Source organism: Orcinus orca, chromosome 21, assembly GCF_937001465.1.
Source record: "Orcinus orca chromosome 21, mOrcOrc1.1, whole genome shotgun sequence".
NCBI lineage: Eukaryota > Metazoa > Chordata > Mammalia > Artiodactyla > Delphinidae > Orcinus > Orcinus orca.
The window spans coordinates 22508739-22520844 of record NC_064579.1 but is presented as its reverse complement, the minus strand read 5'-3'; the positions used below and the strand labels follow the sequence as shown (position 1 = coordinate 22520844).

At 44.2% G+C, this 12106-nt stretch overlaps 1 protein-coding gene across 2 annotated transcripts in view; it reads right to left on the bottom strand.

Annotated features, from left to right (window-relative positions):
- IRF2 (interferon regulatory factor 2) overlaps positions 1-12106 on the bottom strand; it is an 84633-nt gene that overhangs the window by 26744 nt on the left and 45783 nt on the right. For both annotated transcript variants that reach the window (XM_033409278.2, XM_004281737.4), the window contains 3 exons: positions 5851-5950; positions 4400-4576; positions 4035-4081 (listed from right to left, as the gene is read on the bottom strand). In XM_033409278.2, the coding sequence (XP_033265169.1) occupies positions 4035-4081; positions 4400-4576; positions 5851-5950 (324 nt within the window). The remainder of the gene's footprint in view (positions 1-4034; positions 4082-4399; positions 4577-5850; positions 5951-12106) is intronic.

Genomic DNA, 12106 nt, shown 5'->3' with positions numbered 1-12106 from the left:
GCATCACACCGATGTTTTAATCTGGAAGCACTTCACAGCTTCGAAGCACGCATATGTCCTCTGCAAACAATCCTCTGAGGCAGTAAGTATTAATTCCGAATCCTCCCTACCTACATGCCTCTGTTTCCCCTTGTACCCTCACTCAGGCTCTGGCTCTAATGAAGCCGGTGTCCTGACTCATCCAGCGAAGACCAAACAGCAGCTCTGATCTCCAGGGCTTCACGTATGATCTGGTGCTGGGGAATGTCCACCGATATACTGGAGAGTCCCCCGAGGCCTGGATCAGAGCCCACAGCTTCCGAGAGGCTGAGAGGCACTGAGGGCAGTGAAAGAGCACAGGTTCTGAGGTTGGACTAACCCGGAATCAAATCCCAATTCCATAAAGTGGAGCAACTCTGGGAAAATTACTCAACATCTTTGTGCCTCCATTCCCACGTATGCGAAAGAGAGAAACCCTGTCCATCACAGGAAGAACTAAATGAGATAATAATCAGAGCTGAGAACCAGGTAGGGGCTCCAAAACGTCAGCTACCACCTCGCTGCTTTATCCACCTCTGTCCTTACTGATCTTGGCCTTGTGACATTTTCTGAAACACCAATATGCTCTGATGATGTCCCATCTCATACAGCTCACTACTGTGTTTCTTACTCTTATTTCCTTAGACAGCCAGTTACCTCCACGCAGGCAGGGCTTAGTTCAACTAAAAGATGGCTCACTGAGTGCACAGCATATACTCCCAAAGAGAACATCAGGGGATATAGGGGCAGCATTTCTGCACATATTACATGGTCAAGGAGCCTTGGGTCTCCCAGTTTCAGGGAAGCTATTTAGGGAGGACACAAAGAGCACGGAGATAAACTGCCTGAATAGCCCAAGAAATATTCTGACAGTGGGCCTGCGTGCTCTAAACGTCCTTTGCTAGTTAAAATTTCAACTTGATCAACTCTACTCCAGTAAAAAAAATTAATTAAAAAAAGATTAGGACTTCTTCAGGTATCTTAAAAAAATTCAACTTGAATTAAAGGAAGATTGGGAAGAGCTTGTTTTAATTGCAAATTTTCATACCTAGTTACTACATACAAGACAAATTTTCTCTGCGGAAGAAACCAACCTAGTCTATCCAGTTGCACATATATATATATATGCACGGAACAGAAAACTCAGAGCTTAGGTGTTTGACAAACAATAAAAAGTAATGTATTAACAGCTCAGTAAGGATAAGGTCCTTTATATATATAATTCCAGACAACCTAGAGAACTAACTTTGAACCACTCTACAGAAACATTAACACTATGCAGTCATGAACCACAGAACCTGGGGAGCCCGCTCGCCTTATCCACGTTCTGAGGCTTCGTCATAGGACAGATGCGAGCAGATTTAAATTCAAAAGTTTTCCGATGAAAATCACCTGTCTTCTGCTGAAGGAACAATGTCTCTATGAGGGCCATGTTTCGGACACTGACCATGTCTACATCACAGGAGGATTTCTCACTGTACTCTCTGCTGGGCCCCACATGGCTGCACCTAAGAGGAAATCTCTCACTTGCTTCCCTGGGTCAGTGCGGTGTCTGGCCATGTGGAAAACACTGCCATCGGTGATGTGACTGCAGATGTCCTTTACTTACAAGAACACCATGTGTCATCAATTCTAAGGTGCACATTCCTCACATTTCCACACCCCTGAAATGGGACGTGCCTTCTAATCAATTCTGTGTCATGATTTCACTGCAAGCAGTTTTTTCTTGCTTACAGATACATAAAATAATGGTGCATCTTCCAATCGATGGCATCTGATGTCCAGTGAAGTCTGGTGGTTATGTTTGAGCAAAGCTGGTTGAAAGTGAACATCTGTTACTCCATTTTCATTTCTCCATTAACTGAGATTGCAAAATTAATCTGCATTCTAAACCCCCCACTCCCTCCTCCCCATATATTACATTTATTTATGCATCTATTTAGTCAACAAATCTTCATCTATTCAGTGAACATATATGTATTAATTATCTGTTCTGTACCAGGCACTGAGCTAGATGCTGTGAAACTAGTAGCAAATATGATATAGTTGTACTTAAGATTATAGCAGATTCTTCAAAATCACATATTTGTGGAAGTTACACTTTTCTGACTAAACAACAATAATCAGAATGCAGGCCCTAAAAAGATTCAAACTGTGGGGAACTTGATACAACAAATAACAGGGTTTTTTCATTCCAAGAAAAAATAAATTTTTTTAAAGTAATCTAGGGGAAACCTATAGGTTAAAAAAACTTAAGAGACATATCCAAAAATCACAACATGTGGACCTTATACGGATCCTGATTCAAGTAAACAGACTGTATCAAAATTATGACACTTATGAGACAAATTGGAAATTTGAACACTGACTGGATATTTGATGTTTTTGAGGAACTACTGTTAATTTTTTCGGATGCAATAATGATACTGTGTTATTTTTAAAGAGTGTCTTTTAAAGATATATACTGACGTAGTCATGAAAGAAATAAGATGTTTGGAATCTGCTTTAAAATACTGGGCCGAACCACATGAAATTGTTTTTGTAAGTCAAAAATGGTTGAACATCTGCAGTTTCATATTGGATGTATGGAAGTGGAGGGAGGTACTAATGAGACAAAATGGCCCCGAGCTGATTAATGCTGAAATCGGGGTGACGGTCTATGAAGTACGTTTGACTCACTTGCCTCCTTCCTGTGTATAAAGTTTTTCCATAATAAAAAGTTATAATAAAATGAGGCCTATACTATGCTATATTTAAAATAAGTCACCAACTAAAAATACTGGAAGTGGAAACTGGAGGTCTCACTGCTAAAACACTCTAGCTAAAAAACTGATTTTCCGTTGCAGGAGTAAATGTGTCTGAAACTTTAACAATTTACCTAAGTTTTCCCTCTACCTTCACAATTCAAACTGAAGTACATTCTTTGGGTATTTTTCTCCGATTATTTTGACTAAGTGGCTTGCTTTTAAACATTGTGCCGTCTGGGCAATTTGGTTTTTCCTTCAAGAGTTATTCTAGAGTAGAAACCGGAATGCTTGGCATCTCTTTTAAGTTCAGTTCTAAATGACCGTGCGAACTTGGCCACATGTTCCACTGCCCTTGGGTCCATGTCACTCAACTCTCTCGAGCCTCTGTTTCTTCATCTGCAAACAGGGCACGGTGAAACAATCTTCTCTCTGATGGTCTATAAGTCTGGACTGCAGTGTCTGCTCTTTGCTTAGCAACTTGAGCTCACCCTCGATTTTGCATGGGATATTTGGCAGTTCTCTGGCTATTTGACAAGGGCCACCTAATCTACACACAAAGACCCTCACACTGCAGTGGATTTCAGACTACACAGCCCACTGAAAAGCTCACACACACAAACGCATCCCTACGGAAAACTTTTGGAAGTTATGAAAGCTGGTTCTATAGTGGAGCAGGAAAAAAACTATTGAGATCCACACGAACAGAGGGCTTGAACAGACCTCTGTGTCCCCAAACTAATGGCTTGTCATGGAATATATGCATACATACATACATGCATGCATGCATGCATACATACATACATTCATACATACATACTGGGTTGGCCAACACAATACATATATATAAATATAGGTAATACATTCTAACGTAAGTATATACTATTTAATATACTTTTAAAAATATTTAATGGCCTGAAAATCTACTTAATATCATCAGATAGTAGCTGGTGGCTGGAGCTTAGCTGGAACTAAGTGACATGCTGGCAACAGTTGCAGGGACCAGATGGAGGCTTGAGACTGTCAAGCTCAGCCTGGATTTGTGAGTTCATTCATAAATTGCTCAGGGAAGTTGGATGAAGCAGGGGATGTGTGTACTTGAGTCTACAAGTGGGTACATGCCAAAGAGGAGACGTGTAAAGCACATGAAACGCAACAGCAAAAGAAGCAAGATTAAATACTTCACAGAGATCACATCACTTATTTTTATGAGACAGAATATGAATCATTAGTACGATCACAGCTCTGGCCTCCTCTCTGAACAAAGATTACCTTGATGTGCTTCACTCTGTCTTCTTTTTCTGTCTTTGGTTTCTTTCCTGTGGCAACAAAAATAGTTCTGGATTAATTCATGAAGAACAGAGAGGCATTTTCCCTAAGTTAAATTCTTTCTGAAACTCTCAATGAACTTATTGCTTTAATCTGTACATGGCCAAGATCCCAAATGCTTCTTTGACTGCTTTTGGGGGGCCCTGAGAGTCATTTTCCCCAGCCAGGTAAGAGCAGAATTATCATCCACAACGGGAACGAGGGTTGTATCCTTGCTGTGACTACAGATGTGGAAATAAAGAAATCACAAAGGCACTATAAGGTATATCAAGCCATCATTGTTTCAGTCAGTAAATATCGTTATCTACCTTTCTTAGAAGGTCGTTCAGATAAAGGCAACATTCGGTAGACTCGGAAGGCGTTGTTTCCTTTCTTTATGCTTTTATCTTTGACTTCTTCAATGTCAGGCAGAGAGTTCATGGCACATCGAAAATTCGCCTTCCACGTTTTTGGATCGGGTTTATCTACTCCTGGTTGATGCTTTCCTAACAAAATAGTTGAAAGAATCAAGGATAAGAAAAAGAGGGGAAAAATTATTTCTAGAGTAAAAATGTCTGGAGACAGGATTGCTGGCAGGTAGTACAGAGAACCCTTTTAATTCTAGGCCACACCTACAGTGAGCAAACCTCCTGGTTTATTTGGGGCTGAGCAGGTTCTTGGGATGCAGGAATTTTTGTTTTAAAACCCGACGGTTCCAGGCAAACTGGGGCAAACTGGTCACCCTGGCTCTACGAAATAGCTTGAGAGAAAATTATAATGGTAGAAGAATGGAGAATCAGGGTAAGGAAAAGACAAAGCTAGGAGGCCAGTAGACCGACAAGCACAGGCAACTGGAAGGTCTCTTTTTCATCTGACTCTCAAACATTAAGTAAAAGTCCGTTCCTGCAAATAGCTGGCTAGTTAAATTTTGTTATAAATAAATATAATCTTGACTACCTTTGGGGGAGATAAATTTGACCCAAGTTTATACGACGCAAAACAAGTAAGTTCTATATTCCTCTGGTACACACCTGGGGAACTTCATCAGAAAACCACATTTACAGGAAATTTAAGGACTAAGTTTTCTATGGAATGGGTTGAGCATCACTTCTTTTTTTAAAAAATAAATTTATTTATTTATTTATTTGTTTGTTTGTTTGTTTGTGACTGTGTTGGGTCTTTGTTGCTGCACATAGGCTTTCTCTAGTTGCAGCGAGCAGGGGCTACTCTTCGTTGCGGTGCGCAGGCTTCTCATTGCGCTGTCTTCTCTTGTTGCGGAGCACGGGCTCTAGGCGTGCGGGCCTCATTAGTTGTGGCTCGCGGGCTGTAGAGCTTAGGCTCAGTAGTTGTGGCGCACGGGCTTAGCTGCTCCGCGGCATCTGGGATCTTCCCAGACCAGGGCTCAAACCCGTGTCCCCCGCATTAGCAGGCGGAATCTTAACCACTGCGCCACCAGGGAAGCCCGAGCATCACTTCTGAGTGATGCAGGCTGTACCCCACGTGTCCTAGATGTGCCTGGGAACAAGTCCCAGGTTTATCAGAGCTATTTTCATGAAGTCATAAGCCAGGAGATTTTATATATGTAGTAAAAATAAACGATAGCTAACAGTCTACAGTATAACTGAAATTTGCCAAGAGAGTAGAACTTAAACATTGTCACCAAAAAACAATGTACACTTTAAATATTTTGCAATTTAATTTGTCACTGATACCTAAAGGCATGAAAACAACCACAAAAAAGCAACAGTGCCGGGCTCTATAAACAATGCGGGGTTAATACCTGTATGGATGGCCCAGTTTCTAAAGAGCGGTGCATCTTTTTCCACATCCCACCCGTGTCTAGCTGCGTGCATCCAGGGGATCTGAAAAATCTTCTTTTCCTGAAAAAAAAAAATCAATAAGCACTGCAGCCCTGGGTTTCAGGCCACCATTGCAGAGGATTATAGCTAGTTCCAGCTAGTAAGATTCCCTGCTAAGTATCACTGGGTGTGCTGAGTATCTACTGTAAACCAAACCCACTTCCCCACTGGGCCCCAAACCTTGAGAGTCTACCAGGTGAGATTGAGAGGCAAGTGGAGTCTGGTAGGATAAAAATAAATTTCAAGGTCAACGGTGATGATTTGGGAAATGCCAATGTGCCTCCTTTCCTTTATAGGAACACAGGTAACTGGCCATTTACTGAAATCTCTAATGCTTAGTCTTATGATCTACTCCCATCACTTGATAAAGAGGAACTCCTTCTGCCTTAGGTAAATTAAAAATTAGGCGACTCTCCAAATGAACACTCACTTTGCCGCTAAAGGGAAGTTGGGGGTGTCTGAGGCCATTGTCACAGAGACTAATTATCTCAATCTGCTCACGCAGCCAACAGAAATAAAAGATTTTGTTCTAATCCCTATGTGTCTGCTACCCTGCATGAAATAGCAATAAATACAAACAAAGATGTACCAATGATACGACGATGATACTCCTTTTCTGGAGAGAAGTCCCTCGAGTACTGTTCTTCTTATAGCAGACCCTCTCCATCTCTCTTATATCCCAAGAGGTAACTCAAAATTGCTTAAAATCAATCCTGGCAAACATAGGATTAGAAACCAGTGCTTTGGAAACAAAGTCACACTTGTAGTAAAACTACTTATGTGAAACTTGGTTCGCTTGGCATGTTCACGTGGTCTCAGTTTTGGTTTTTGCAACACCCTAACGAGCTGCGCGTATGTTATTTTTTCCACTTTACAGTTGAGGAAACTGAGAAACAGAATTAAATTTTCTAGCCAAGGAACTTATAGTAGTAAGTATCTAAATTCAAAACCGAGGTCGTGTAATCCCATATTCAGTCACTTATTCATATCACCCATTGTCTCCCAGGGTTTAGATTTAGAAGATTTCCTGTCCTACAACAGATCTGTTGACTTGGACTCCATGGAGATTAAAACCCAGGAAAACCATATTTTTTTAAGCTCTTAAGGTAGGTCTGATAATTTCTACGTATGCGGATCTCTGCACAATACACTGGAGCAGGAAGGAAAATGTCAGTAGGGATTTTCCACCACTTTGGTCTCACACAATGCAAGATACAAACGGTCCCCACCGACCCAAAAGGGACTTGGCCCTCCCCACAGAACATATTGCAAAGCCTGAACTAAAAATATGTCAGAACATCTGAGATCTCCCTAGAACTGTTAAAAGGGAAAATTCTATGTATTTAAAACTTGGTCAGTAAAGAAGAACTGAAAGCGAGAGATTTTTCATAAATCCCTCCTTGTTCATGCTGTATCATCCACTGAGAGAGGGCAGGGTTTCAGGTTGGCCAGATTCAAAAGGGCAGTGATCAGAAGAGGGCTGAGTGAAACTTTATTTCTTACTGTAGATGAAAATAAGAGGGCAAAATCACTTAATGCAGTTTCTGACGTTCACATGAAAGGGAAAAAAGTGCAAATGAATTTATCTCAGTGAAGGAACTTTTCCTGAACTACACAACCAGAATCTAAAGGTATATGCTTAAAGGTACAGATCCTTAAAGAATCCGCTGTTGTACTTTCTTCTAGGACAAAGGAGATCTGGGGTGACACAAGCTGAAATCTATCTCCTAAGACACCAAGTTGACTTTATAAGTAGATCTTTTCAAGCATTTGCGTGTCTGCAGGCACACACACACACACACACACACACACACACACACCTCCCAAAACTAGTTTCCCAGAAACCATGCTCAAACCATGAAACCACAAAAGTAATGACTGAACCTAGCAATTATCCACCACGGATCCTCTTTAAATGGGCAAAGGATGTGAAGAGACCTTTTTCCAAAGAAGATAAATGGCCAATGAGCACATGAAAAGGTGCTCAACGTCACTAATCATCAGGCAGATGCAAGTCAAAACAGCACTAAGATACCATTTCATATCCTCTAGGCTGGCTAGAATTTTTAAAAAAATAAACAGAAAATAGTAAGTGCTGGTGAGGACGCGGAGAAACTGGAACCCTCACACATCGCTGGTGGGGATGGAAAATGGCGCAGCCATTCTGGAAATCAGCTTGGCTGTTCCTCAAAAAATTAAACACAGGGCTTCCCTGGTGGCGCAGTGGTTGGGAGTCCGCCTGCCGATGCAGGGGACATGGGTTCGTGCCCCGGTCCGGGAAGATCCCACATGCCGCGGAGCGGCTGGGCCCGTGAGCCATGGCCGCTGAGCCTGTGCGTCCGGAGCCTGTGCTCCGCAACGGGAGAGGCCACAGCAGTGAGAGGCCCGCGTACCGCAAAAAAAAAAAAAAAACCAAAAAAAACAAAACACAAATTACCACATGATCCAGTAATTTCACTCAAAGAATTACAAACAGCTGTCCATGCAAACATTTATACATGAATGTTCATAGCAGCACTACTCAACAATAGTCAAAAGACTGAAACAACAACCCACATGTCCACCCACTGATGGAACAGAAAAAGAACGTGTTACACATGCATAAAATGGAATATTATTCAGCCACAAAAAGGAACACAGTATGATACGTGCTACAACAGGGATGAACCTTTAAAGCACTGTGCTAAGGGAAAGACACCTTCCACCAAAGGCCACATGTTGAAAGAGTCCATTTATATGAAATATCCAGAAAAGGCAAATCCAAAGAGACAGACAGCAGATCAGTGGTTGCCATGAACCAGGGAAAGGAGAATGGGAAGTGACTACTTCACGGTACAGTGCTTCCCTCTGAGGTGATGAAAAAGTTCTGGTCGTGACGGCTACATAATATTGTGAATGTACTGAATGTCACTGAATTGCACATTTTAAAATGGTAAAATTTTTTAAAAACTACATGTAACTTTTAACTAGTTTTTCAAATTGCAAAACTACGTTGAAAGATAAAGATGGCAAAACTCATTTTAAACCTGAAAGAGATTCTGACCAGTAAACATTCTGGTTGTATGGGACAGGGAGGGCGTTGCTCTGTGTAGACTCTGTGACATCAGGCTGGGCCATGAGAATCCCAAGCGCCGGGTCCCCACCCCTGGTGTCTACACACAGCGTGCACGGAAGGACTAAATGCAGTAGCGGAGCTACTCATGTTTAGATACATAGAGACCTCTGCCCACCTGCAGGCAGGAGAGAGAAGCCCGGCTCGAGATGAGAAGACGAGATGATCTTGAGCAAAGCAGAGCAAACACAGCTTGGCCCCAAACGGAAACTAGTCCTCTTATCTCCCAGTGCCTCTTCACTCCCCCAATATTTACAAGATGTGCTGATGTCGTTTGCTATTTTTGTTTGGACTTCTTACTTTGTTCCGAGATGACCTGATATTTACACAAGCACAAGCCTGCTCTCAAAGTGCAGAGCAGGAAAAGGTCGGGAGCTACCTGATGATCTCCCAGGCTTGGGGAGGGGCCTTGGTGCCTGGTCCAGGCAGACCTCCAGTAAGAAATAAGAACGTCAATAACCAGGGTTGGGGGGCTTCCCTGGTGGCACAGTGGTTAAGAATCCACCTGCCAATGCAGGGGACGTGCAGACCTGGTCCGGGAAGATCCCACATGCTGCGGAGCAACTAAGCCTGTGAGCCGCAACTACTGAGCCCACAAGCCGCAACTACTGAGCCCACAAGCCACAACTACTGAAGCCCACGCGCCACAACTACTGAAGCCCGTGCACCTAGAGCCTGTGCTCCACAACAAGAGAAGCCACCGTAATGAGAAGCCCGTGCACCACAACCAAGAGTAGCCCCCGCTCGCCGCGACTAGAGAAAGCCCGCACGCAGCAACGATGACCCAACGCAGCCAGAAATAAATAAATTAAACAAAACAAAACAGGGTGGGAATCAATCGGAGCGACGAGAAAAACGGTGAAACTGAATGCGACCACCTCCTTCCTTCCTCAAGAAACAGCCCAGGGAAACCACAAGCAAAAATGAGGACAAATCCAGAACTGAGCTGGTCTCTTCAACAAGCCAATGGAGAGACGGAAAAAAGGGAGAGCGCACCATTCATAGTCAGGAACCAAACACAACCTGCGCACATTCTTTGGCTTCTGATTGAACAAATCAATTGTAAAAAGATATCTGGGGAATACTCAAGGCATTCTGAATATGAACAGGGCAGTAATGACATTTTAAGTGACGATTACTTACGATTAATTTACGATTACCTATAGTGGTATTGTGGCTCTATAAGAAACCTTCTTGGATCTTACAGAGGTACAGTGTCAGGGAGCTGCTTTACCACACACCCCACAGATCCTTGTTAAATGTTAATGATTGTTCAATCTAGATGTGAGTTTTAAATCTAGATGGGAATTTACTGCGCTATTCTTCCTAGTCATTAGATCATTCAAGCACACTATGTCTATTTGCAAATATTCATAATAAAAAGTAACTGGCCCAAGCCACGACCCCTTTCAAGAACTAGTTCTAATATTGCTTTGCCAAACTTCCTCACCGCTCCTCCAGAGGAAGCCAGAGGACCCGTTCCATCACCCTCCACCCCTCATGTATTGAAAGGAGGAGGTGGAAACAAATTTAAGGCATTAATTAACCACCTATTTGTCTCTTACTAAGAATGCACTGGGTTTGATGGTGTCCCCATTTGAGAGACACGTGACAGCTGCCAACCCCGTGTTCTTAAGTCTAATTATCTTAACAGAACAAAAACAGAGTCACTGATGTTCCTCCCCTTCAAGCGCCCATCATTCATCCATTCATTCTCAGCACGATGTTACCTCCTGGGTGTCGGGCACGAGGCCTGGCACTGAGCTCGCAGCAACAGTCAAGACAGCCCTGGTACTCGCCCTCTGGCACGGCCAGCCTGGAGTGCCTCACCGTGAGGACCGACACTTGGAACACAGCTAAGGCACAAGTGAATGACAAAGTGCCGCAGACAGCACAGGTGTTCCAGGAGTCACAACAGGCTCCAGTGGGAGAAGAGAATTTGGAATGGCCTCAAACCACTCAAAACACGAACAGGGATTCTTTTTTTTTTTCTTTGCGGTACGCGGGCCTCTCACTGTTGTGGCCTCTCCCGTTGCGGAGCACAGGCTCCGGACGCGCAGGCTCAGCAGCCATGGCTCACGGGCCCAGCCGTTCCGCGGCATGTGGGATCTTCCCGGACCGGGGCACGAACCCGTGTCCCCTGCATCGGCAGGCAGACTCTCAACCACTGCGCCACCAGGGAAGCCCACGAACAGGGATTCTTAGGCTTATGAATGGGCAGGAAATAACAGTAGGGTCTGAGTGAAATATTTCTGTGGACAGACGAACGCCAGCCAGCCTGAGTTGGCAGAAACCTATAAATAGATGCCCTGGGGAGGTGTGGGTACGGAGAGGAAATGCCCTGAGGCCACCTGAGGTCTACATGGACAGGCACGGCTCTGTCCACATTGGGCGCTCAGGCAGCCCACAAGCTCCTGGGACAGCGCCATCCTGAGTGGTGCCGTGTGCTGTAGCCACAGCACACCCTCCTTGCTTCAGCCTGGCCCACACCCAGCCCAGCAGAGGACAAGGGGACAGTCTCCTGTCCCTCTGTACCAGGGAAGGCAACTCACGAGCCAAGAGCCGGAGAGGGGTCAAGTGCTCACTTGCACCAAGAGGCATCCATTCACTTTCTGGTCCTCTATCCGAAAAACATGGGCACAGTGGCCGGAGGAAAAGGTGTCTCAGTGCAGAGTACCGGTGAGGAAGCTACCCTGCGAGGATGTGTAAGTTCCCTACAGCCGTCGTAACAAACTGCCACCCGCTGGGCGGCTTTACCACCACAGAAACGGATTCGACCAAAGTTCTGGAGGCCAGCGATCCAAAAGCAAGAGGGCAGCAGGGCTGCGTTCCCTTCAGACGCTCTGAGGACAATCCTCCCTTGCGTCTTCCGGCTTCCGGCGGTTCCAGGTGTTCTTGGCTTGTGGCTGCATCACTCCAGTCTCCGCCTCCTCTTCCGTGGATGTGTGTCTCCTCTTCTGTGTCTTGTAAGGACCCTTGTCGTTGGATTGGCCCAGCGGGATAATCCAGGATGATCTCATCCGCAAATCCTTATGTTAATTACACCCGCCAAGACTCTTTTTTCC